At 43.3% G+C, this 27058-nt stretch overlaps 1 protein-coding gene across 4 annotated transcripts; it reads left to right on the top strand.

Moving 5' to 3' along the window:
• Positions 1-31: 31 nt before the first annotated feature.
• Positions 32-24118, top strand: dspa (desmoplakin a). Of its 4 annotated transcripts, none has more exons than XM_084058564.1 (25): positions 32-451; positions 1816-1900; positions 2323-2441; positions 4219-4381; positions 6676-6801; positions 6927-6986; positions 7087-7254; positions 8407-8511; positions 8639-8734; positions 8854-8979; positions 10062-10214; positions 10998-11152; positions 11684-11810; positions 12348-12534; positions 12942-13147; positions 13706-13887; positions 14075-14213; positions 15321-15514; positions 15666-15828; positions 16576-16659; positions 16793-16900; positions 17236-17334; positions 17733-18293; positions 18849-19547; positions 20392-24118. In XM_084058564.1, exons 1-25 carry the CDS (start codon positions 204-206, stop codon positions 23614-23616), a joined length of 7578 nt encoding a protein of 2525 aa, XP_083914690.1. In that variant the 5' UTR covers positions 32-203; the 3' UTR covers positions 23617-24118. The 4 variants fall into 4 exon arrangements, with proteins under 4 accessions (XP_083914690.1, XP_083914689.1, XP_083914688.1 ...); XM_084058563.1 differs by having other exon boundaries at positions 17733-17915; positions 17958-19547; XM_084058562.1 differs by having other exon boundaries at positions 17733-19547.
• The last annotated feature ends 2940 nt before the right edge of the window (positions 24119-27058 follow it).

Below are 27058 nucleotides of genomic sequence, written 5' to 3' on the forward strand. Positions count from 1 at the left end.
GTGTGGTTTCGTCTTCGTCCAAAAACCGGCCCCTTCCGTCCTGTGACTTTCACAGTACAGTGCATTATCTGCGCAACAGGCAGGCGACGGGCAGGGCAGGACAAAGAGCGCAGGATCTGTCCTCTTTGGGACAGAAGAACACCACAACAACACTCTATCACAACTTTTCGGTCACTTTTGAACACTTTTCAACGCGGAAAACAATGAGTATGTACGGCTCTAACTCGAGGCTGCCCACCATGGGCCAGAGGAGTAACTCGCGGCCGGACCTGGCCAGCGCCAGCTTCAGGACGAACGACGGTCCTCCTGTGTTCGTCACCAGTGGGAACGGATTCAACGAGTACGGAGGAGGAGAGGGAGGATACACCACTTACAGTTACTCCAAGACCTCCATGACGGGGGGGAGGCCGAAGACCTCCGTCAGCATGGCTGGAGGAGATGGAGGTGCAAGGTAAGAGAGAGACTGTGTGCACCTGAGGAGCCATAGAGGCAGGTGGATCGTATTCGTATAGCCTATATGCCTGTAAATATCAGTGGTGGTAAAAGTACTCGCATTCTTTTACTTAAGTAAAAGTATCATGACATACTCTGTTACAAGTAAAAGTCCAGAATTCAAATTGTACTTGAGTAAAAGTACAAAAGTATTGCCATCAAAATGTAGGCTACTTAAAGTACCAAAAGTAAAAGTATCCATTATAATATAAAAAGTCCCATTTAATAGGTTTCAGGATAAAAAACATATTTTGATATATACACATATATTTGATATTTTGAAAATAGCAGATCTACAAGCTCACAACATGTCCCGATGCCACTGTTGTGAGCTTGTAGATCTGCTATTTTGCGATGCAACTCGTTGTGAGCTTGTAGATCTGCTGTTTTCAAAAGAAAAATAGCCTATTGGCCTATTAATGCATCTTCTTGAAATAATGTTTAGCCTTTGGACGATCATTAAAATATGTGTTAAAAGGAGAAAACACATCTAATGAGTGTTGACATTGTGGATGTTTTGCTTTCAATTTGGAATGTCGTTATTTGTTCATGCCCAGGTTCGGTTTGTGACTCATAATGCTCTGGTTGTATTTCTCGTCATCCCATCCCACACTCTTAAGTCTTTCTCAATAATTTGGATCATCACAACAGTGGTAATAAACTCTCATGTAGATACTGTGCTCACACCCTATTTATCATTCACCCATCACTCATAATAATGACGTCAGTCATTCATATTAACTGACGTTGGCTACTCCTACACGGTCAGGTCAATGGGGGCAAATGACCCATCATTCATATCAACTGCTAATTTATCCTTTATTTTCTCCCACTCCCAGTGGATATTTGTCTGACAATATTGTTGTTTGTTCAAACAAACAAACAAACAGACTTTACAAACTTTAGGCTTTATGAATAGTCATGCAGTGGCTCTCAAACCTTTTAATTTCAAGGAAAAGAGTCATTGAAGTTCTTGGAAGACCTGTTTACAGACCTAAAGGGTCAATTCGAACCCCCCCCCCCCCTTCAAGGAAACCTGAGAGTCCTTGGACCTGCACTTTGAGAACCACTGACCTATATTAGCCTTGGATCAAGACTATAATAGATGTATTTGATCTATTTCGACTTATATTGTATATACGTAGATACGAAAGTAAAAGTCAGACTCGATAAAATACACCTATGATAGTCTTGATCCAAGTCTAGGCCTATATAATGTCCTTCACTTAATAATGTTGGGTAAAGTTTTTATTTTTTCAATTAAGAACCAGTTTCTTTAATGTTATTAGACTGTGCTCATTTGTTTTCATCTGTTATGTGCAGTGTGTACAATATCCAGAACAAAGCTGCGGTCCTGCAGTCCAGATGCAATGAGTACATGCAGAGAGTGCAACTCCTTCTGCTGAATGTAAGCATGTCACACACACACACACACACACACACACACACACACACACACACACACACACACACACACACACACACACACACACACACACACACACACACACACACACACACATATGCAGTCACATACAGAATGATGTAGCTAAAGTCCACCTGAGTATAATTTCAGTGATGTACACTGTCTTCTAATTGTTGAAAGGAATACTGACAATAACAATAATAACGGGCTAATTACTGCATTATTACCACAAATGCAACATCATCGATCCTTCGGCTAAATAACACATTGAGCTTTGATGTAGTAGTTGTCTATTTAAATGCCAATACTACTGATGATGACTTGCAACCCAACAACAAATATTGTTTATTGTCAATACAAAAATGAAAATTTGAGTAAGTTCTGATATTTTTTTGCCATTCCAGGGGGGTCCATATATGGAGGTGGACAAGTTCATGAGCATAGCTACAGAGAGCCTGGAGCAGCTGAAGAGATGTGCCATTGAGCTGGACAGTATGCGTGTACCCCATGACCTCAGTAGAAGGTAAATAATAGAGAGTGTTTTATGTGTGTGTGTGTGTGTGTGTGTGTGTGTGTGTGTGTGTGTGTGTGCGTGTCTGTGCAGGTGGTTGTGCAGAAATGTATGCATTTTAACCCATTAAGATCTGAGGCCGATCCAACAAATGCCTTCTAAACCAGTAGTTCTCAAACGTTCAAGATTTTTCAAAAATAGCAGATGTATAAGCTCGCAGCGCGGCACGAAGTGACGCGCTGTGAGCTTGTATATCTGCTATTTTTGAATAGCCAACGCAAAAATCTAAAACGACACGGATGCTTTCCAGGTTTTAACGGGATAATTATTGGGTTATAGGACAGCGATTCCCAACCCGTGGGCCCACTGGTGGGCTGAGAGGATAATGCAAGTGGGCCCCCAAATAATTGGCAAAACACTACGATTTTAATGATGATATGAAATGTATATATAAAAAAATATATATATACAAAATTGGATACTTAGGAACTTCATCCAAAACACAATCGATTGATTGATCATTGAAAATAAACATGCTCTGAAAATGCACACGTCCCACCCACCTGTGGTGAGATGGGTGGGCCGCAAACTCCAGAAAAGGTTTGGAACCCCTGGGTTAGGGTTATTTAGATGAGTGATTCTCTACCTTTTTAATTTCAAGAACCCAAAGTTTGATTTGCATTAGTCTACAGATGCCCATCTGATAACCCTTTATCTCTGGGAGTGTGCACAGATCAAAGACACAAAGCCCCCACCTGAACACTGTCTTAACTTGCTCAATTATTGCTCAATCGTTTTATTGAGTCAATAAAACGATTGAGCAAATGAGAAAGTGATGACTGTGTTTTTATCCTTTGATTGAGTTTTTATTTTTTGAGAATGTACAAATGGAACAAAATGGACCCATAAAGTCCACTTGGTTCCATATGTTCCATTTGTACACTCTCAGTGTTACAGACCCTTACTGGTTCCTACCTATCTAGTTTCTACTATCAATTATTTAGCCGCGGGCCCCTGCCTGGATCCCCCTCAAGGACCCCTGGTTGTCCCCAGACCTCATGTTGAGAACCGGTGTTCTAGATGTTTGGACTGTTGAATAGTGTGGGTGCACACTTGTCCCCTACTCATAGATTATCATCCCAAATGTTATTTTTAGATTTCCCACGAACCAATAATATCTATGAAGTAATATCTATTTGTCAACATGAACATGTGCGCCTGTCAGCAGACTGTAACATGGTAAATCTGCAACAGTAGAAATAAATGTATAGAATAGATGTTTTGTGTCAAACACGGAAGAGGAAGTACTGTAATCAATCTATGGAGACCTCCATGACTTGTTCAATATGAAGATATGTTATGGTATCCAAGCATCATCAGGCCCTCCAGAAAAGTAGGGGACTGTGAACTCGGAAGGAGGGCAGTTATAACCCAATAATAATAATAATATACTTTAATAATGATAACAATATACTTTTATCTATGACTGTAAGAGGGGTGCAACAGTTAATCTAACTAATCAATTTAATCGATTATAAGAAATAATCGATTTTAATCAAATAATAAAACAACTGACGGGGGGAATCTAATAAAAAAACGTTGATTATAAAAAAATATCGATTAGTTGATATACATTTTTTAAATGATCTAAACAACGTGTTTCTCCAGTATTCGATTAATCGTAAAAGTAATCGATAGAATAATCGTTAAGAAAATGATTGATAATTTCAGCCCTATTCACTACTTTAATTTAGTTTCAATTTGTTTTTATTCCCATTCAACACCTCAGCATTGACCAGTTCCATCAGCAACTGGCTCATGTGTCGGGCCAGTCATCACGTGGCACCCTCGGTGGTGGCATGCAGAGGGGCGGCTGGGGCAAAGGAAGTGGGGGCTCCGTAGATGGCGGAAGAAGCTTCACTGACGCCATGGCATGGATTACTCAACAGAAGGTGAGGCCTTTGCATTTGGCACCATGCTACGACACGACAGCATCACCCGTCAAGGTTATTAGAGAGAATGCAAGTAATGACGACACTGCCCAGGAACTCCCCCATAAAACCGTGATTCCATTCCCTGCAGCTCTCCCCTGTTTGACAGCTCTAAGTGGTTTGTGTGTGTGTGTGTGTGTGTGTGTGTGTGTGTGTGTGTGTGTGTGTGTGTGTGTGTGTGTGTGTGTGTGTGTGTGTGTGTGTGTGTGTGTGTGTGTGTGTGTGTGTGTGTGTGTGCGTGTGAGTGTGTGTGTGTGTGTGTGTGTGTGTGTGTGTGTGTGTGTGTGTGCGCGCGACTGCACGTGTGCCTGCTTTTTTGTTCGCGAGTAGGTGTGCAATTCTGTGTCAGCGTGTGTGCAGAGAGAGAAGTGATGCATGACGTGTCTTATCAAATATTCTGAACTGCCGTAACACAAACCCGGCCTCTCCGGACGGACATGTTGCCAAAACATGAGCCGCTGGTTGAAGGAGGCAGAGAACGACAGTGAGTGACATAGAGGCGAAGGGAAGCGCAGTCATTTGCAATTTGAGAGAGTACAAGAGAGAGAATGCGCGGTGGTGGGGGGGGGGGGGGGGGGGCAATGAGGACAAACAAAAGGCTTGGCGAGGAGGAGAAAATGAGAAATGAGGTAAAGTGGTGTGAAATCTGACACTCTCCGCTGACTCGTCGTCATGGGACACGGCGGTCTGGGTTGTTCGTTGACATGCTTGTGGGAAAACGCCCTTTCACCCCCCACACACACACACACACAGACACACCCTTGAACTCTCTGAATTCAAACCTCACCCATTTTGCATTGCTTCATCTTCACTGCTGCTTTCTCCCCGTATTATCATATCCAGACGTGTTCCTGTTTTCCTTCTGTTTCACTCTTTCACTCCCATGTGTTCCTGTTTTCCTTCTCTCTCACGCTTTCACTCCACGTGTTCCTGTTTTCCTTCTGTCTCACTATTTCACTCTAAATGCGTTCCTGCTTTCCTTCTACCTCACTCTTTCACTCAATGTGTTCCTGCTTTCTAAAAGTCCTCTGCCCAAAACTGGAAATGTAACACCTGGTGACCTACTTTTGTCCTCATTCCTGCCCACAGTGCCCAGGGGTTTATTGTGTCTTTTGGTCCAGTTTTTACTGACATTGTACGCATAGATAAAGTCTCCAAAAAAAAGAAAACAAAAGCCTTGAAACTTAAGCTTCCTTCATTAGACATCTGCCCCACAACTGACTGTCTTAGTACTTGAAACAGACACTGGCTATTGTGTGTATATCTTTAAATCTGTAAAGGAAGGGAGTGGTGAGATAAACAGAAAGGCTGGAGAGCAGGGATTGAGGGAATAATCAGTGGACTGACTGACTGTAAGGAGCGGTTTGCAGGCTCGACTCTTATCAAAGTGGAGGGCTGTGAACTCTGGTGAGTGGAGAATAGTTGGAATAGTTTTCTGCTAAACAGACACAGGCAGACAGGATTCGCTTAATGATTATATGCTGACACCTAGAGGACAAAAGGGAAAAATGTTTCAGAGAAATGTGGACCGACCGCTCTCAGGTTTTTAAGATCTTAATCGCGTGTAACATAAGTATGTTGTGTTACCTGGCAGGGACGCACCGGTAGCTGACGGGTTAGTGTGTCGAGTGGTTGTGCCTGCTTTCTCTCTGACCCCAATGGAAACAAGCCATTGGCTTTCTTGGGTTTTAAATCCTATTGGCTGACCTTGTATTGAACTGTACTTTCATGTGCTTTTGTCTGCAAACTTCTAATAAAGTATTCAATGAATCAAAAAAAAATATATATATTTTCCTCCCCCTGCTGTACTACTTCGAAACAATTACTTTTGCTATGTATTAGGGATGTTAGCCCACGGTTTCCGTTTGGTTTCAGTACAGATTGGAAAAATATTGTAATAAATATTGTAAATGTTTCCTAAACTCTCTCCTTATTTTTCTTATTAGCAAAAATATATATATATAACAACAAGATATATATGTGTGTTACCTGGCTGAGACACACCTGTAGCTGACCGGTTAGTGTGTCGAGTGGTTGTGTTGCATGGCCTACTTTTCCTTCCCCTCACTGTGCTTTCTAAATGAGTCAAAATAATGATCTTTGCTTCCACCCATAGCACAGTGACACAATATATATATTATGTATATGTATGTGTTACTATACTGTATATACTACAGTGCATACAGTATACTTACTGTGTGTGTGTGTGTGTATATGTTTTCTTATAATAACCTAATAAGCTGTGTCCCATATAGCGCCTGATTGAGACATCACCATGGGGTGAAGACGCAGCCACCATTGAGCAGCAGATTCTGAGCCACAGCAAGTACCACAGTACCCTGCAGAGGAGTCCAGAGGTGGACCGTGCCAGGGATGAAGTGGTGAGGGGCCGCCCTGCATCTCTTTGCACGCTTTAGAGTTCATTTAATATCGCCATTATGCTTAAGATTGCTTGGATTGCATCAATCCTCTTAAACCTTTACAAACCTGTTTATTTTTGTCTTAGAACATGAGGGGTGATAAGTCCAACCTACACGCTCTGGAGCAAGAATGGGACAGTCTGCAGGTAGGACTAAAACCGACAACCACGATGTCCTCATGTATATCTTTTCTCCTAGTTGGTTCTTCATTAACCACATGGACCCCGTTTGTTATGTCTCCTTCAGAAAATGTCCCACAGCCGTTTGGGTCAGTTGCGTGACCTCCAGGGTATCATTGAGGAGATCTCCCTGGCCATCATGTGGGTCAATGAAAAGGAGGAGGAGGAGCTGGTGTATGACTGGGGAGACAAGAACATCGAGCAGTACATCCCCAGGAAGCAGGAGAGCTACTCGGTAAGCAGCTCAATGTCAAACTGACATCTTAAATATTTTATGGCATGGCTCTTTAAGAGGTGGGGACGCCAAAAACAGATCAAAATCCAATTTGAATATTTACTGCTCTGGCAAATATTCTTTGACTATTCTACTATTCAATAAAAGGTTTGCATGTATTTATTATCATTTATTTCTCCGTTCCAGTAAACAGAATACTTTTTACTCCAGTAAAAATAATATTGTTTACTGGAATAGGTTGATAAAAATGAAAGGGTAGCCTACTGCTCAAAATTAGGCACTTCAGAGTAATCCTTCATGACGTTGAGTGGCTCAGTTGGCCGGCAATGAATCAAAAATAATCACAAGTCGTGGTTACATAATATTAAGTGTTGAGTGCTGTCTGTGCGTCTGTGGTTAGAGGTTTGGGATAGTTGATTAACTCTTTAACTGCCAGAGTATTTACACATCTACCCCCCTTCCCTGCCAGAGAATAACATTGCAAAAGGTAAACTGTGAATTTTGTCTCCGTTTATTTTTTAACATTGAAGTGAATGGAGCAGAAAATCTTCGCATCGCGTTATCTCCTGCTTCCTTTGAGATAAAAAAAAAGAAAATTTTGAAAAAAAAATAAAAAATATATATATATATATTTTTTTTTTTTTCAAAAATCTCGTCAATCTCGTCGACGGCTGGCTGAGCCATGCGGAGAAAAACGAGAAATCTCGTCAATGGCAGGTAAAGAGTTAAGCTTGGGTGGAGATCTTTTCAGTTCGAGTGGTAATATTTAATGGGACCAGGCCGTGTATTCCATGTATCCATCTTTGTGATTAGCGGTAGAACCGTGGTTTCACATGCACGTTTCAACACAAGGACGCGACCTCACAGTGAACTGCCGGATGTTTCGCATTGCACGGCTTGCATTTGACCTGGTTTTCGTTACTGTATCGCTCTCTCGCGTGAAAGTGTCTGTGACCCTTTGCAGGTTGCAGCTCTTTCTGTGCGATGCTGCCGAGATGGCTCGACTGGGTAGACGAGCATAAATGAATTACATGTTGTGCACACTGGTGTCTGTGTGACTGTGGGAGACAGAGAAGTCTGTCTGTAGCGTAGTGGACTGTAACTAAAATGAAAATAGTTATAGAAGAGAATGCCTCTTACTGTTCTTTGCAGAAAATGATGAGTGAACTGGAGGAGAAGGAAAAGGAGTTGAACAAGCTGAAGGTCAAAGTGGGCGGCCTCCTGAACAACAACCATCCCGCCGCGGACAAGATTGAGGTGAGGCTTCCAGCCTGCTGAGAGCAGATGGTGGTGATGGTGTGCCGATGATGGCTGAGCCAGAATGTTTGTCTTGTAAAGTGATCTGTTAACTTGTCCTGTGACGGCGGTGTTTGCTGCTTTATAGGCCTACATGGATACCCTGCAGACTCAGTGGAGCTGGCTGCTGCAGATAACCAAGTGCATCCATGTTCATCTGAAGGAGAATGCTGCCTATAGTCAGGTAATCACACATTATGTATTGTATAAACACACACACACGCGTGAGCGTGCGCACACAGCTTCTTATTTACACCGTAATGCCAAGACATTTCAGCACTAACCTTTACCTTCCATCTCCAGTTCTTCAAGGAGGCCAATGAGACCAATGGTAAACTAAAGAGGGAACTTGAGAATGTCCGTAGCAACTTCAAGTGTGACAAGAACACCCCACTGGAGAACCTGGTCGAGCTCCTCAAGAACCTGGAGGTACCGTTCCACTGCACTCAGTCCAACACGTCATGTGTTCCTGGAGTTACTGAATGATCGCAAACATTCTATTGCATTTTAGCAGAACATGATCCAGCTGCGGCAGTTAATCGAACTAATTGATTTCATCGATTATTTCAAAATAACAGTTGCAAAGTTGAAATATTATGCTATTCTCATGCGACACTATTGTATGGCAAAGTATAAAATAGGGCTTAAAGTGCAATGACACTTTGGTTTTGGTTGTGTAGTTCCCTTGTCACAATGCACAGTAACTAGTCCAATTGGCGGGATATCTTGCTCTGTTGCTCCATTGATTAGAAATTAACGGGCTGTTCTCACCAAGCACGACAACTAGAACTAATGATTAGTTCTGTAAACGGTGGCACCAAGCATGTCAGAGCGCACACACTCCTCCTCATTGACTTGCAGTGTAAATCAATGAGGAGTCTACTTTTGGAATATCAATATTTAATCAATTGAGCAACTGAGCAAGATATCTTGCCAATTGGGCTAGTTACATCATGATACGGCAGTTACACAGCCTAAACCTCTACCAAAGTGTCTATTGTGCTAAAACATCTATTAGAATTTGGTCATGTCAATTCGTATTCATATACCCCCCAAAAAACAGGCTTCTTCATTATTCGATTAATCGAAAAAGTAATCAATAGAATAATTGCTAAGAATATAATGGATTGTTGCAGCCCTAATTGTAGCAGAAGATGAAAAGGTCATGTTTGTGTGCAGTTGAATGTGACTTTTCCTCCAAATGGTTTGATGATAAAGTGGTCAGACTGGTTTTATTCACAGACTCAGCATGTCATGCGTAAAAAAAAAATCCTGTGACTGCTGAACGATGTGATTTAACCACTTAAACCCTCTATACTTAGTAAACTTGACCTGAGTTGACTCTGTACTTGGTCCGCTCTTTTCCCCCCCTCTACACCAAATGTCTATGCTGAAAAGAGCTGCTATTTTCGTAGAATGCCCCCCCCCAGAATAGGGATGCTAGGGCTTCAAGTGGGACGTGATTTAATGGACATGTTTTAGAACCCTGTACGTGGATCTTTTGTTTTCAGAGAGAGAAGGAGAGAATCATGGAGAACAAGCGGCAGGTCCAGAGTCTGGTCACCAAGTCCAAGGCCATCGTCAGGCTGAAACCTCGCAACCCAGAGGAGAAGAGCACCAGCCCTGTCATGGTCCAGGCTCTGTGTGACTTCAAACAAGACCAGGTTAGATACCGTAAACCTGTGAGAGTTAGAGAGGACATATTACCCACACATATATATATATTTTGCCAATGGCATTGACGACTCGCAAGACGACGTCAGGCTCCTCGCCCGACGCGTCAACTTTTAGGGGACAGCCCTAGGCACAACTTCACATACAGTATGAAATGATTTGACAACAATCAACCATGAATGGATTATGAAAACTACCAACACCAGAGCTCTTGATTTCCCCCCCTTTTTTTTATCCGAATAATCGACTTTGATGTAGTGGTCGAATAGTGGTTTGATAGTCGAATATTCGAATATTCGATTATTCTGTTAATGCCCTAATACACACACACACACACACACACACACACACACACACACACACACACACACACACACACACATTTCTCTCTCTCTCTCTCTCTCTCTCTCTTATTTCTCTCTCCTAATTACCAAACACTATGAGAGAAAATATGTTTTTCTACCTCAATTTTCACTATAGAGAGTTCAAGCCAGGTTGTGTGATTAACACAGGTTGTGTTCCATGCCCCAATGTAGACTCAGGCACACCTTCATGCTTATTGTTTCAAGTGGAAGATCAGGAATGTGTTTCAATGCTTCCATTGTGTGTGTGTGTGTGTGTGTGTGTGTGTGTGTGTGTGTGTGTGTGTGTGTGTGTGTGTGTGTGTGTGTGTGTGTGTGTGTGTGTGTGTGTGTGTGTGTGTGTGTGTGTGTGTGTGTGTGTGTGTGTGTGTGTGTGTGTGTGTGTGCGCGCGTGTGTGTGTGCGTTTTCAGAGGGGAATCTTAAAAGGGAACGAGGGCATCCTGAAGGACAACTCCCAGCGCAGCAAGTGGCTGGTAACGGGACCCGGAGGTCTGGACATGCTGATTCCCTCTGTGTGTTTGCTCATCCCTCCTCCCAACCCGCTCAGCATTGGCCTCGCCAACATGTAAGTTGCCTCTGGCAAAAAGGTGGAAACGACTAAATGTCTCATTTAGGAGAAATCGAGAAGCAAAATCGAGTTCGTACTGGGAATTGCTTAGAAAATACTTCTCGTCTTGGCGACTGATTTCCCCCCGCGGGATCAATAAAAGTCTATCAAGTATGATCAGGTCAAAGGAATGATTTGTTCAACAGACACAGAATTTGCATTTGTCTTATCAGCTGTTTGCGTATGTATGCATATATTTGTATAGCCTACATATATGGCCAGGTATTGTTAACAACTTTGTATTATATGTTCTAGTTTCTTTGTTTATTTCTTGTTCCCCTTACATGCCCCTAACATGTTGATATTGCTCAGTATTGCTCCACGTTTGGTGATTGTTTAAATACATTGATACTCTTTAGAAACCTGCACTTATACTGTGTCTTTTAGGATTATATTCACCACCACTGAGTATATGACTGAGTCATATATCTTAATAATATATTATTAGTATTATCTTGTCTGTGACTGATGATATGTGCTATTTCCCAGGAATGACCAGTATTATGAAGCCATTATGAACATCTGGAACCAGCTCTTCATCAACATCAAGAGTCTGATCTCCTGGCAGTACTGTGTCAAAGACATCAATTACATCAACTCTCTCACTGTTACCATGGTAAGATATATGAATCAGTAGACTGTCAAACATATTAAATAACATGGGTCTTCAACAGGTGGTCTGCGACCCCTAGGGGGTCTTCAGAGTTACTACAGGGGGGCCACCAAAGTTTTGTGTGACAGGACATGTTTTTGCTTGTTGTTTTCCCTCCAACATTTTTAATGTCTGACAAACTAAAAACATTTAATTTATACAACACTGATGATAGTGTTGTCAAATGAATCTGTGAGCCCTACTTGGAGACAACTCATTGGCACTTAAAAGAAAAATCTGTGAAAAACGTCCAAGGTAGTCATAAATCTCTCAGACAGACATTGGTGAGAAAATCTGCTAAATATTATGAGATAGCTTCTTCTCAAGCCTCAAGCCTTTCATAACAAATAAATTGTCTCTCTCCCAGCTAACGGCTCATTAGTCCGAAAAACATTGAAGACCCTTTGTCATAGTATCATAACTGTTTGTTAACTTCCTCCATTTCCGTTGTGTTGCTGCATCATTGACTGACTCCTATTGTCTGTTCTCTGTGTCCCTCAGCTGTCCAAGATGCGTCCTGAGGAGTACCGCAGTGTCATCAAGAGACTGGAGACTCACTACCAGGAGTTCCTGCGCAACAGCCAAGGCTCTGAAATGTTTGGAGAAGAAGAGAAGAAGAACTTCCAGGGCCAGTATGCTGGAGCTCAGACCCACTATGATACGCTGGTCATCGAGCTGCCCACCTACAGTGAGTGACTCACTACTCCACATCATCCCTCCATTGTCTGTGCCTCATGCTGCGGAATTGTTCTTTAGGCAGATTCTTTCACATATCGAAACCTTGTATCTCCATATTTCTACTTTTATAACGTTTTTTGAAAATGAAAATTCTACTTCATCATACAAGAGTGTAAATGTAGCGAAAATAGCAGATCTATAAGCTCACAACGTGCAACCTGTTGTGAACTTGTAGATATGCTATTTTTGCTATTATTGAAAATCTTTGAAAGTCCATCCATTGGAACACAGGTTCTTTTTTCCATTTCCTGAAAAGTAACAGATTTGGACATACAAGCTTTCCACCCGACAGCGAAGATATAAGAATAACTTGATAATTACAAAATTCTAAACTCTCTGCCTGTCTCATTTCCTCAGTTGCTGCCAACGAACCTCCGAAGCAGGAGCCCGTCAAGCCAGAACCGCCCAAGCCCGTCTCCACCCTCAGCATGACCCTGCTCACTGACCTGCATGCGCTGAGACGCAGGCTGGAGCTGGCAGAGTCTGGGCTCACACATCATCTGCACATTCCTCTGGGGGAGAACAGCGTGCACGAATGCTCACAGCACCTCCAGAAGCTGCATGTATGTAACTGCTGCCAGTGTCAGTATTACATTAGTCATCTGGCAGGGCTTAAAGATAACACTCCTTATGCCAACCCCATCTGTGCCCTCACCCTTCGATGTAGCTCTGGTACTTGGTCACATATAGCGTTGCCATCCGGGATTGTGGATGACGGGGCGAAAGTTGTATTTCTGACCTATTTTACAATGTCTCATTACAAATTAGAAGGTATTGACATGGCGCTATTAAGGATGTCTGGTTTTGGAAGCCTGTGCAGTATTTCACATGGAAGTGTACCGATCAGTCCAGACAGCAAGGAAGAGCAGGCTTCTATGTTTTTTAAAGTGAAATTCAGCACAGGCTGTCAAAAACCCAGATTTAAACAAAGCAGTTTAAGGATAAGGATAAGGTTTCACAGCAGATTCTGATTTTCCTTTTACCACCCTATTTTAACTACAGACATCCATTCCGTAGGTCCATGTTAACACCTTCAAATTTGCGATACGACTTGGAAAATAGGTTGCCGCCGATGGTCCTAAATGTAACTCAAAAGACTCTTATTTGTTGTTGATGTCCAGACTGTGCACCAGGATCTGGACTCTGTCTATGATGAGTATCTGCGTCTGAGAGAGAGGATCCTGAAACAGCTGGAGGGGATTCCTGCAGAATCGGAGCAAGCCAGGTTCCTTCGCGCTGAGCTGGATCTCATCAACCAGAAAATAGGAGACCTGCAGGGTCTCTCCTCAGCTTATCTGCAACGGTACTGCAGATTTTACTATCATCTTTTCACCACTGCATCCACTTTTAACCCTGTGACCACAATTGATAACAATCTTGTTTTACTTGTTTTCAGTTATGGTATGAGTCCTTATTTCCATTACAGAAGTGTTTGTTGTGTATACGGTGGCGGTATGTTTAATATTACTATCGTTGTGTCTTCATAACAGAATGTCAGCTTTGAAAGCTTTGCTCCAGAGCCTCCTCCAGGCAGAGGATATCATCAAGGTGAATGAAGCCCGGCTGACAGAGAAGGACACCACCTCCCTGGACATCCATGAGGTGGAGGACTACAGGAATACACTGAAGGTCTGACATACTGTCCACGGTTTGATTACACAGCATTCTAATAATCTGTTTGTCCATCCACAGCCTAGACAATTGAGGTATAACTGTACTAGTATTACAGTATATTCGACTGTTTCAGGAAATAAACAATAACACAGCTGCCCTGAACATTCCCCTCTTTTGTGAACATCCTGTTTGTAACCGTTGCCCTGGAAAGTGCCAGTAAATTAGAGTTTATGACAAGAATTTTCCAAATATGTTTTAATCAATTTGCTAGTGGTGAAAACAGGATGTTGACATGGGTTTTCACATGCCTACTAGCAATAATAGAAAGTCATTTGAAGCTGTCTATACAGTTTGTCATGGACCACAAATTTTACTTTCATTAGAGCATGGAACCCCATTTAAAATGATAATGTCCCAAGGACCCTGACTGTATATGAGAAGATGTTGTGGTATAAGTTAAATTGTTTCAATATCACAGTTGTACAGCACATACAAAATAGATAAATTGTGGTGATACTCAAACATGATGTTTCAGTAGTCATACATGTTTGTATTGTAAGTGAATTGAATTAAGCGGGCCTTATACTCACTTAGATGTTATGCCTGATTTATACATAGTTGTGCGAGCATGTCCCCAACAACATAATCAGTTTACTCAATAAGATCTCCATGTACATCTTTTCACGCCCTTCCATGGCCATTCAACTGTCTGGTGAGCTTCTCCAAAGCAGGCAGAGAGTTACAGTAGCTCCTGGGAACCAGCATTACAGCCACCATACTTTGTGCTGGTACCATTCTGTTGTGAAAACGCCATAAAACCACCAACTAACCACAAAAGTCACCAAGTAGCTGAGTAAAAACGTCCCAAATTGCATATTTTAAAGGGCGTGACATGTTTGCAATGAAGAGCAATGTACACAATGAAAAGACATTTCCTTTTTTTTGATTGATATGTGAAGATAACTTTTTCATAACTTTTGCGTCTCGATGTGGTTTTCATCTCATGTCATTGCCATGGACCACACTTTGCAAACCATTGATCTATATCCTAGAACAGTATGGTTTGGATGTGTTTGTGGCTGTCAGTGATTGACTTCCCTGGGTTTCTCTGCTACCTCACAGCAAATGAAGACAGAGTTGGACCACAAGAGAGACCTGCTGACGGTCATGGAGTCGGACCTGGCCAAGGCCGTGCACTGGAATGGCCAGATCTCACAGTCCTTCCACAAGTGTGACGTGGACCTGTCCAAGTACTCTGACCTGGTGGGTCAGATGTCTGACCGCTGGCTTCGCATCCAGAATCAGATAGATAACAGGTCAGACCGCACTCACACACTCACTCACACATCATTCATAGAACGGTGTCATCAAGCCTTCCCATTGTATTCCTCCAGTGCCAATAATAGTGCTTTGAACGATTTCTCCATTTCCTGTTTTCCCTCTTCCTCCTACTCTTTCCTGCTCCAGAGTATGGGACCTGGACAAGCACGAGAAGCAGCTGAGACATTATCAGCAGACCAGCACTTCCCTGGACCAGTGGATAGACAATGCCAGGAAGCGCCAGGATGTCCTGCAGTCGGCCAAGCTCACCGACATCCAGACTGTTAAGGAGCATCTCAACCAGCAGAAGGCATGCTTTCCCCCTTTATTTACACATTCAACTCTGTGGAATCAAATGTGGCTGATATTAGACTGATAGCCTATGTTTCACCATCTCACTGAATTTGACATGGTCTCAGCTACGGCTTTGGCTTGAATGTGTTAAAGGACAACTTTATTTTTTTACAACCAAGGTTTATGTTTTAGATTGTAATTAAAGTAAATAAAATATGAGTGTTCACATTTTTATATGTACTGCTTTCTATAGTTTTAGCAATTTCCGCGATCTTTTTTACAGTGGGCGGGGGCATTCTGTCCGGTGGCTAAATATGTCTTTTTTTTTACACAATAACCCGGTGTTTTCTTTATTATTATGTACAGTAGCTCTTCTAACCCCCAATAACTCACATCTGACCATCAAAGACCACAGAACCTTTTTTATTGTGTAAAAAAGGCATATTTAGCCACCGGACAGAATGCCCCCGCCCACTGTAAAAAATATCGCAAAAATTGATAAAACTGTAGAAAGCAGTACATGAAAAAAAAATAACACTCATCTTTTATTTACTTTAATTACAAGCTAAAATATAAACCTTGGTTGTAAAAAACTAAAGTTGTCCTTTAATTACTAAATGGGGCAAAAATAAAACAGACTTCTAGATGTTTTATTTGCCAAACCAAACATTAATGAGTTTTGAACCCTCAAATAACCCACAGTACATGTCTTACTTATATTTCCTTTGAGAGGCCATAACTCACACTTCTCATTGCTGAACAGGCTCTTCACACTGAAGTCAAAGGAAAGAAGGAGAACGTAGAAGATGTTCACAAGGATGCAGACACCTGCGCTGCTTCCATTAAGGTTGGTGTCATACCTGTCAATTATTATGAATGTTTTAATAAATGTATGTATAACAGCCCCATGTATATGTATAGTCATTACAAGTTCTATACACATGCATAATAATCCATAATATTGTATTGCCTGGTTGCAGAACTATGAGCTGCAGCTGGCCTCTTACACTGCAGGCCTTGAGACTCTGTTGAATGTCCCCATCAAAAGAACCATGCTGCAGTCTCCTGCCAATGCACTCAGAGATGAGGTAGGCATCGTATTAATGCCATTAATGTATGCAATGTTTAATGTATGCAATGTCGCGTTTTAAGGGGTATATGTTTGGCACAATATTGAAGTAATATTATTTATAATAAAAACATTTATTAATTAGTTTACTATAATTTGTACATTTGTTATTTGTGTAATATGTTAATCCTCTTTGTGTTAATCAAAGTAAATTCACTGTTTGCTTATATTCATGTAATAATAACACCAGCTGAAAGGTGCATACAGTTATTGCTCATCATTTAAACATTTGATTTGTGTGATTAACACTTGAGCTTACTAATGCAACTAATTGACTAATTCAAACCTCATTAGGCGGCTGACCTCCAGTCCCGCTACATTGAGCTACTGACCCAGTCCAGTGATCACCACAAGTTCCTGTCGGAGATCCTAAAGAGCCTGGAAGAGATGAAGGTAGGAGTTGTTGTTTTTAGTCACATACAGACTTTTATTAAGTTCAGCAGTTAAAATAATCGTGTCAGTAGGTAAAATTCATCCATATTAATTAACAATTTCCCCCACTTTAACCCTGGTATTCCAATTTTGGGCATATCGTTATAGGCGAAAATGAAACAAAAACATTTTAAACATTTTTTGCAAATGTATTGAAAATAAGTTGTGAACTTGTAGACTAGATTGGCTATTTTTGAAATAATTTAGTTAATACTTAATCAGTGGTTAATTGGTTAAGTGGCTCAGTGTTTAAATCATTATTAAATAATTATATAAGATACCTGAGAGCCTTATTAAATAATATGTATGCTTTACTCAAATACCTGTATTAAATCTGTACGTTGTATTGTTGCCCTCAGATGAGGAACACCAAAATTGAGCTCCTGGAGGATGAGCTGAGGCGCCTGAGGGAAGACCTCCAGGACCACGGCCAGAGGAACCAGTCTCTGGAAGACGCTCTGAGCCGCTACAAGCTGGAGCTCTCTCAGCACAAAGACCAGGTCATCTCTCTGGAGGAAGTGAAGAGAACCACTGCCATCCAGGTTAACTCCACCAAGGAGTCTCTGGACAGCACCAGCAGCCAGCTGAGGGAGCTTAACGACACGTTGACCCGCATCACGTTCCAACTGGATGAAGAGAAGAGGAAGAGGAGGCTGGCAGAGGAGCGGTACACCACCCAGCAGGAGGAGTACGAGGCGACCGTCCGCCGGCGGCAGAAAGAGCTCGAGGAGCTCAACTGGGCCAAGATGGACCTTGAGAAGTCGGTGAAGGACAAGGAACGCGAGCTGGAGAGGTTGAGGCTACTGCTGGAGGAGGAGGCTACGCGCCGGCGAGGGGCAGAGTCAGACGCGTCAAAGGTAAGAGCACAATGCAACCAGGAGGTTAAACAGCTTAAGCAGACGTACGAGACCGAGATCCACGTCACCAAGACGTCCGTGCTCAAGGTCGCACAGCAGAAGGACGACGACAGCGCGGAACTCAGGCGGCAGTGCGACAGGCTCACGGAAGAGAAGAGAGGCCTGGAGGACGAGCTCAGGAGAGTGAGGCTGTCCATCTCCCAGACAGACCAAAAGAAGAGCAAGGCGGAGGAGGATGCCCGCCAGCAGAGGAGCGCAGTGACGGAGGAGACCAGGAGACGCAGTGAGCTGGAGGTGCAGCTGAGAGCCGCGGTCAAACAGAGAGGAGAGGACGATCTCAAGCTCAAGGAGGCCACCAAGAGCAGCCAGGAGAAGGCCCGGGAGATCGGTCGGCTCACACACAGCCTGGAGGAGGAGGCGAAGAAGAGGAGAGCACTGGAGTTGGAGTTCGGCCAACTGAAAAGGATCCAGGCAGACCTTGAGTCCAAAAACGCGTCTTCTCTGGAGACCATCAACAGGCTGAAAGTGTCAGAGCAGGAGATCCGTATCATCAGGGCAGAGCTGGAGAAGCAGACCGGAGAGAAGACCAAGACGGAGCAGAATTCCACCAGGCTGCAGAGCCGCACCCGAGAGCTGCAAAGCTCTCTGGATGCCATGGAAGCCGAGCTGGGGAAGCAGAAGAGGGCCGCCCAGGATGAGTTCACACGCAGGAAGAGGGTGGAGTCCGAGCTGGAGAGCATGACCAAGACCTGCAGAGAGCACACTGTCACCATCAACACCCTGAAGACCCTTCAGGAGGAGGTGACCGGCTCTGGCAGGAAACATGAGCAGGACCTGCGGGCCCTCCAGGAGGCCTTGGACAAGAGCCGTCGGGACCACAAGGTCACCGCAGAGCACCTGACCCAGGCGACAGTGGAGTTGAAGACGCTGAAGCAGCAGCTCGTCCAGGAGCAGGCCCGTGTCCGCGAGGTCAACCTCCGTAATGAGACCCTGTATAAGACCATCGAGGAGAAGAGCCGCGTGTTGAACGAAAACACCACGGAGATCGAGAAGCTGAAGACTCTGACACAGAGCCTCACCAAGGAGAGGCTGAGGCTAGAAGAAGAGCTGAGAGCACTGAAGCAGGAGAGAGATGAGCTGAAGTTGGGCAAGGACAGCGTGGACGGGGAGAGCTCGGCTCAGATCGCCTCCTTGCACGTCCAGCTCCAGAGCAGCAGCAGGACAACTCTGGATCTCCAGTCTCTCATCAAAGATCTGACAAAGGAGAGGGAAAAGCTTAAGTTGGAAATAGAGAACACTCAAAAGCAATCCATTGAGGTATTTTTGATTGCTTTAACCGGATCAGCTCCAAATAATCCTGACTAATTTTGGTGAAAGTTGTCTTTGAAAATGTCTTGTGATTTTCATGATCGTGTTCTCAAAATGAATTAGATTTTCAGGCTTTGCACTGCTATTTGCATGCGCTCTTTTGCTAATACTGCATGCATTAAGATATTATACCACTTCACTACAGCAAATGTAGCTGCTCATAATAAGCATGTAAAGTAACAAGTTACCGCAAATGTAGCTGCTCATAGTAAGCATGCATAGTTACTTCATAGATTATTCTATAACAACTAATTTGAATACATATCTATGGTATGTATCGTGTCAGTGGATTCGTAAAGGGTTTCTGGAGGACTTAACTTCACTACTCCTCCACTATTGTTCATTATAACTATCATAAACAAAACATATAGTCACTCTAGCAGGTGGAAACCTCGTATGTACAAAACGGTAACTTTTCAGGAAATGAGGAAAAAGAACCTGTGTTCCAATTGATCTGATGTATTTATTACTTAGTCACAAGCTCTTGTTAATACTTTGCATTTGGTAAAAGAAAAAGAAGAAGAAAAAAAACATCTACAACCTCAACACATGGCAATGCGACACGTTGTGAGCTTTTAGATTGGATATTTTTGTGTGACATTGTAGTATGATGAAATAGGGCATTCATTTACGAGTACAACAAAACATAAAAAAATATTTGTGGAGATACAAGGTTCCTGCCTGACAGCAATGATTTACTACTTAGTGAAGATATATAATAAGCTGTTATCCCAATGGGACATGTGTCCATTTCTTTGTAGCTGTAACGGTGTGTTTTCTCATGTCTCCCCAGACATCCATGATGGTTCAAGAGTCCCAGAGCCACTACAGTGAGCTGGTGCTGGAGAAAGACACCCTGCTGACCAGAGTGAAACTGTTGGAGCAGGACAAGGCCCGCATGCAGCGCCTGGAGGAGGAGCTCAACCGCATCAAGATCACACTGGAGACTGAGCTACGAAACAAGCAGCGTCTGCAGGAGGAGAACACGGCCACCCGCAAGGACTTGAACCACCTGAAGAGCCAGTACGAGCTGAAAGAGAGTCAGATGAGGCAGTGTGACTCGGACAGAGGCGAGACCGAGCGAGAGCGGAGCTCCCTGAGGAGCGAGGTGGAAAGGCTCATGAGGGAGCTGAGGAGTTTGGAGGAAAAGTATAAGAACAAGCTGCTGATCTCGGAGAAGGAGGCGTCCGAGCTGGTGCTGAAGAGAGACGCCCTGGAGAGGGAGATAACCAGGCTGCAGCGGAGGCCTGACACCCTGTGCAGGCAGACCCAGACTGACGAGAAGTTCCAAGCAGTAGATCCCTCCAAGCTGGTGTTTGATGCCGTGCGCCGCAAGGTGACGGCCCATCAGCTGTGTGACTGTGGCATCATCAGCAAGTCCACCCTCGAGCTGCTCCTGAAGGGCAAGAAGTCAGTAGATGAGGTGGCTGTGGATATTCAGCTTAGTTTAAAAGGTACTGGCGTCATTGCCGGTATGACCCAAGGATCTCGGGGGAAAATGCCATTCACTGAAGCCAAAAACAAGGACCACATCAGCCCGCAGAGCGCCGTCATGCTGCTGGAGGCCCAAGCTGCGACCGGCTATATCTTGGACCCCATGTTCAATGAAAGGATGCCTGTGGACACTGCCTCTTCCAGGGGGCTCGTAGACACAGAAGACAGAGACGCTCTGCTAACAGCTGAAGCAGCCAGCACGGGCTTCAAAGATGCATACACTGGCAAAATGCTGTCTGTGGGACAGGCCCTGAAACAGGGTCGCATAGATAAGGAGACGGCCATCCGCTTGCTCCAGGCTCAGGAATCTGTCGGTGGCATCCTGGACCCTGTTCTGGGTGTGTTCCTGCCTAAAGACCTCGCACTTGATCGCAACCTTATTGATGAGGACCTCTATCAGGCTCTGAACAAGAAACCTACTTGTTATCTGGATCCAGTCACAGGGGAGAACACTACTTATAGTGATCTGAGGTCAAAATGTAGAATGGAGCCTGTATCTGGCCTGCTCCTCCTCCCCGGCCCAGAAAAGCCCATGACGGTAAAGGGACTCCGTGGCGAGGTTTCCATTACAGAGCTGGTCAACTCCAAGCTGTTGAATGAGAATGATTTGCAACAGGTCCAGCAGGGCAAGCTCAGTGGCAAAGACATCGAGGACAGACTCAAATCCTACCTCTATGGCTCTACCTGTATTGCAGGCATCTATGATGAGGCCAATGACCGAACCATGCCCTTCTACCAAGCCATGAAGGAAGGCCTGCTCATGAGAGGGACCACGCTGGAGCTCCTGGAGGCCCAGGCTGCATCTGGTTTCATAATTGACCCAGTCAACAACCTCTTTCTGACTGTAGAGGAGGCTGCAAAGAGAGGTCTGGTGGGCAAAGAGTTCAAGAACAAGCTGGCGTCTGCGGAGAAGGCTGTCACTGGATACAAAGACCCAGCCACCGGAAAGACCATCTCCCTTTTCCAGGCCATTGAAAAAGATCTAATTGAGAAGGGTCATGGCATCCGTCTGCTGGAAGCCCAAATAGCCAGTGGCGGAATAATTGACCCCAAACACAGCCATCGTATTGATGTGGAAGTGGCTTACAGCAGAGGTTATTTTGACGAGGAGATGAATGGGATCCTAACCTACGAAGGGGATGACACTAAAGGCTTCTTTGACCCCAACACCAAGGAGAACCTGACATATCTTCAGCTGAAGGACAGGTGCATTAAAGACCCCCGAACAGGCCTGGTGCTGCTCCCGCTGACAGACAAGAAGAAGCCCAAAAAATGTGAGGAGAGCCACACCAACGTCCTCCGCAAAAGGCGGGTGGTGATCGTGGACCCAGACACAGGCTTGGAGATGTCGGTGAGAGAGGCCTACCACCGGGAGCTGATCGACTATGACACCTTCCTGGAGCTGTCCGAGCAGGAGTGCGAGTGGGAGGAGATCACAGTTACGGGATCAGACGGCTCTTCGCGCCTGGTAATCGTAGACCGGAAAACTGGAACTCAGTATGATATCCAGGACTCCCTGGACAAGGGCATCATCGACCAAAAAACTGTGGATGAGTACCGCAGCGGAACACTGACCCTGACCCAGTTGGCCGACTTCATTTCTAAACAGTCCAGCATCACTGAGATGACCCTCACTGCCAGCAATGTCGATGACTATGTCACCTGCAGCAGCCCCACGCTGTCTGCCCCGTCCTCCCCTACCGTGCGCAAACGTTTCAACAGCATTTCCATCACCCTCTCTCCACCTGACACGTTTGATGACCACAGTGCTGTGGCGGCCATCTTTGACACAGAGACCATAGAGAAGATAACGATCCTAGAGGGGCTACGAAGAGGCATAGTTGATGCTATTACAGCGCAGAGGTTGCTAGAGGCTCAGGCTTGCACCGGGGGCATCATTAACCCTGCTACCGGCCAGAGGCTGTCTTTGCAGGACGCTGCCCATCAGGGTATTATCGATGATGACATGGCCGCCAAGCTGAAAGCTTCTCAGAAAGCCTACATGGGCTACGAGGACGTGAAGACAAAGAGGAAGATGTCAGTGGCAGAGGCTGTGAAGGAGAAATGGCTGCCTTACGAGGCGGGCCAGAGATTTATGGAGTTTCAGTATGTTACGGGAGGCCTGCTGGAACCAGGCACCGGTAGCCGTGTCACCATCGAGGATGCCATCCGCTGGGCCTGGCTGGACGGCCGAGGGGCCCAGAAGCTGCAGGATACTCGCAACCACCAGAAGAACCTGACCTGTCCCAAAACCAAGCTGAAGATCTCATACAAGGAGGCCATGGACAGCTGCATGGTGGAGGAGAGTAATAGCATGAAGATGCTGCAAGCTTCCTCCATGTCCTCCAAAGGCATCAGCAGCCCTTACAATGTCTCGAACCCAGGCTCTCGCTCTGGGTCCAGGGCTGGCTCTAAGGCCAGTTCCAGGAGTGGCTCTCGTAGAGGCAGTGTTGATTACTCTTCTTCTTACACCTACACCTTCTCTTCCAACACTAAAACCTTTAGCGAGGGCTCCCTTTCATAATATAACACATAAGACAGAAATGAAAATAGTTTGTGTTTGTTGCCAGTGGTTACTATGTGATTAATATACTTTTTTATATATGTGCTTAGGCCTTAGCAATAAAGCTTGGATGAAGTTAGCAGTACCTACTTTAGATTTGTCTTAAATTCTATTTACTGTTTTGATTGATTTAAACTGTGGGGGGTTTGGTTGTCTCAATATTCAACTTTTTAGATTCAGGCTGACACTTTATATAATTGTTTTCTTAGATAAAATGTTTAATAATGTAAATTTTAATATCTGACCTTGTCTTTAGTGTACCATCAATATCTCTATAATATTGTAATAGTATAATAATAAATCCATCAGTTTCAGTTTGGCTGATACCATGCTGAAATTCTTTGAAATAGAACATTTTTGTTTCTAGGAAATGCTGAAGTTCCACTATGCAAATGCTTGTTGACATGTAGTAAAATGCTTTTCTTATAACATGTAATGACAAATAAAGTTTCATTGATTAGAATATATGTTTCATTTTCTTGATCTATAACAGAAGGCAACAGTGTAAGATGAACCATCCCATGGTTCAAGGAATCCAGAAACAATAAGCAGTATGTAGGCTATCTACCAATCATAGATTGATGTTCAGCATGTTACAGCAGCCATATGGTGTGGATCATATAGTGTACACTGAATGAACTAGAGCCAAAATTGTGCTTTTTGTTTCGCCAAGTGTTTTATATTGAGTTCCTAATATGATTCCCATGTCTGAAGATAATTATAGGGTGGTTAGGCTTGTCACAAGTATTACATATTGACTGACTGCAATTATTTTTGCATAATCGCCAGAATCGTTTCCATGTTGAAAAATCGCCATACATTTTCAAACATTAAAAAAAAATAGCTGAAATATCACCTAAGCCTAAAAGCCAAACAGAAATGTATTTTTTTTTTAGCATGTTCCAATGTTCAAAACACAATTAAATTGCAATTATTTATCATGATCTTGACAGCCACTCATGTAGTGTTTATACTAGTCACAATGTTATAGATCAGATATGATATTTGGCCTGTCCTGTTGTGTATCATGTGTTTGTTCAGATAGTGGCTAGCCTAATATAGGGTAAGAATTAAGAAGAGTAACTGTGTTTAGGGGTATGTAGAACTTTCTGATTTGAAAGCCTACATGATAATTGACAATAGTTTATGAAGAGAGAAGACATCTGTTTTTAGTTGCCAATAGAATGAGAATTGGGAACACTTTCAGTGGTGCACAAAAACCTGCAGTACGCTTTTATGTTTGTTTAATTATTATATTACAGTTGTATTTTTCTGGCCGTAATAATGCAAAATGTGAAAAATGGCGCATATAGCTGGCAGTGGTCCCAAAACGATGACTTTTTTTATGACGCAACACCCACTTATACCTCTAGATGGCACTAATTGACATGGTTTTAGGATCATTCAAGCGGCCCACCTGGAGTGAGGTAAGGTTTGGAGAAAGGCCGCACAGTGAACACGTTAGCATGGAGGACAAGAGCTTGCTGTTTGTTGTGACACATTAATATAATGAAGCAAAAAAAGCTAAAATATATAAAATATTTAAGTCTTAAAACACAGTTTAAACAACGTAACTGGCATATTCGCCTTTGTGTTGTGAAGATTGCTGTATGACATGGAATAGTTCAGGGAGTGTTGGAATGTTTGGGCCGTAAATAATTAAACAAGTCATTCTTTCAGACAAATAATGACACGTTATGCAATCCAACTTCAACACTGTCAAACAAACAAGCGATATACAGAATGCCAGAGGTCATTGGTCATCATCATCATACACAATGAAGGTAGGTAGCCTACAGTGGTTCTCAACCTGTGGGTCGGGAGCCCCAGGGGGGTCGCCACATGATTAAAAAGAAAAAGGACTTTTAAGACCTTTTTAATACATAGGAAAAAAAATAATCAAATGAAAAAATAACATTATTGCATCGAAGGTAATCAGCAAACTATACTATAAAAACTGGTCAAACATTGGCCAAATTGTCAAATAATATAAGAAAGAGGCAACATTTTTGAAAATAGCCGAGCTTGTAGATCGGCTATTTTCACAATATGTATCTGTGGAATCAGGGTTCGGGGTCCCCAGTTCAAATACGATTATTTTGGGGGTTCGCGGCCTGAAAAGGTTGAGAACCACGTAGTAAAATGTAACGCGGCGCTGAAAAGATCTGAAGAGTGGGCAGTGCCAGTGGGCACCTGAGAAGTCTGAGCATCATAGCCTTGGATCGAGACTATCTAGACATTTGCATATCTACAATTTTTTTAATGTATAGAAAAGGCCCGGAATGCTGCCGTAGCGGTCCGGGCACCCCCCAATAAATAAATACATAATAATAAAGAAATAACATAATGTATGCTTTAGAAAATGATCTGAAATAAGGTCACGAATATGATTTGAACATTTGACATTTAAGACCTAATATTTGACCTAAGACCTAAGAATTGTACAAATTGCTACAAAACCTGTGGATAGCCTTATGGCAATTGGCAACAATAAGTTGAAGGGTAAACTTTTAGGTCTGATATAGATAATGATATACCGTGCATAAGCTATATCCCAGTGAGCAATAGTCGGATATTAGACCTTGTCTAAAACAGGGTTATAATTGGTATAACAGTGAAAGTGACGTCTAGGCTTAGCCTAGACGTTGATTAGATGTTTTTTAAGCGTATAGGCGTCTATATTATAGACGTCATTTCAACGGCTATATACCGTGCATAAGCTATATCCCAGTGAGCAATAGTCGGATATTAGACCTTGTCTAAAACAGGGTTATAATTGGTATAACAGTGAAAGTGACGTCTAGGCTTAGCCTAGACGTTGATTAGATGTTTTTTAAGCGTATAGGCGTCTATATTATAGACGTCATTTCAACGGCTATTATATAGATGGTCTATAAATATACGCTTAAAAAACTGCTAATCAACGTCTAGGCTAAGCCTAGACGTCTACAAAACTTTCACTATTATACCAATTATAACCAGGGGTGCACATAACTGGTGCGCAGGTGCGGTAACCAGACATTTCGCCCTAAAACCATTTCGCCCCCGTTTTTGAGCGGACATTTCGCCCACCCCCAGACATTTCGCCCGGACATTTCGCCCTCCCCAGACGTTTTTCCCAGACATTTCGCCCACCCCCAGACATTTCGCCCGCCCACCCCCAGACACTTCGCCCAGACATTTCGCCCTGCAATTATATTGTGCATTCATTATAAATATATAATCCATCAGTTGTGCGAGATTCATTATATTGAAATTACCTACTTTTGCAATTATTATGGCTTTATTTAAGAGGGGAATTTCTCAACTTTCACAACTTGTTCTACTGTTTGACTATTTGCATAGCTCCGTTTACAACTTGTTCTACTGTTTGATTGATGGCAGTTTGCATAGAAAAAAGTAC

Source organism: Gymnoscopelus microlampas, assembly GCF_963454915.1.
Source record: "Gymnoscopelus microlampas genome assembly, chromosome: 5".
NCBI classification, from domain to species: Eukaryota; Metazoa; Chordata; class Actinopteri; order Myctophiformes; family Myctophidae; genus Gymnoscopelus; species Gymnoscopelus microlampas.

Excerpts from the sequence above, each read along its gene's own strand:
- dspa (XM_084058562.1), top strand. The coding sequence starts at position 204 with ATGAGTATGTACGGCTCTAACTCGAGGCTGCCCACCATGGGCCAGAGG. Across the intron at positions 452-1,815 it reads GGAGGAGATGGAGGTGCAAG|TGTGTACAATATCCAGAACA; the intron begins GTAAGAGAGAGA and ends TGTTATGTGCAG. Across the intron at positions 11,811-12,347 it reads ACTCTCTCACTGTTACCATG|CTGTCCAAGATGCGTCCTGA; the intron begins GTAAGATATATG and ends TGTGTCCCTCAG.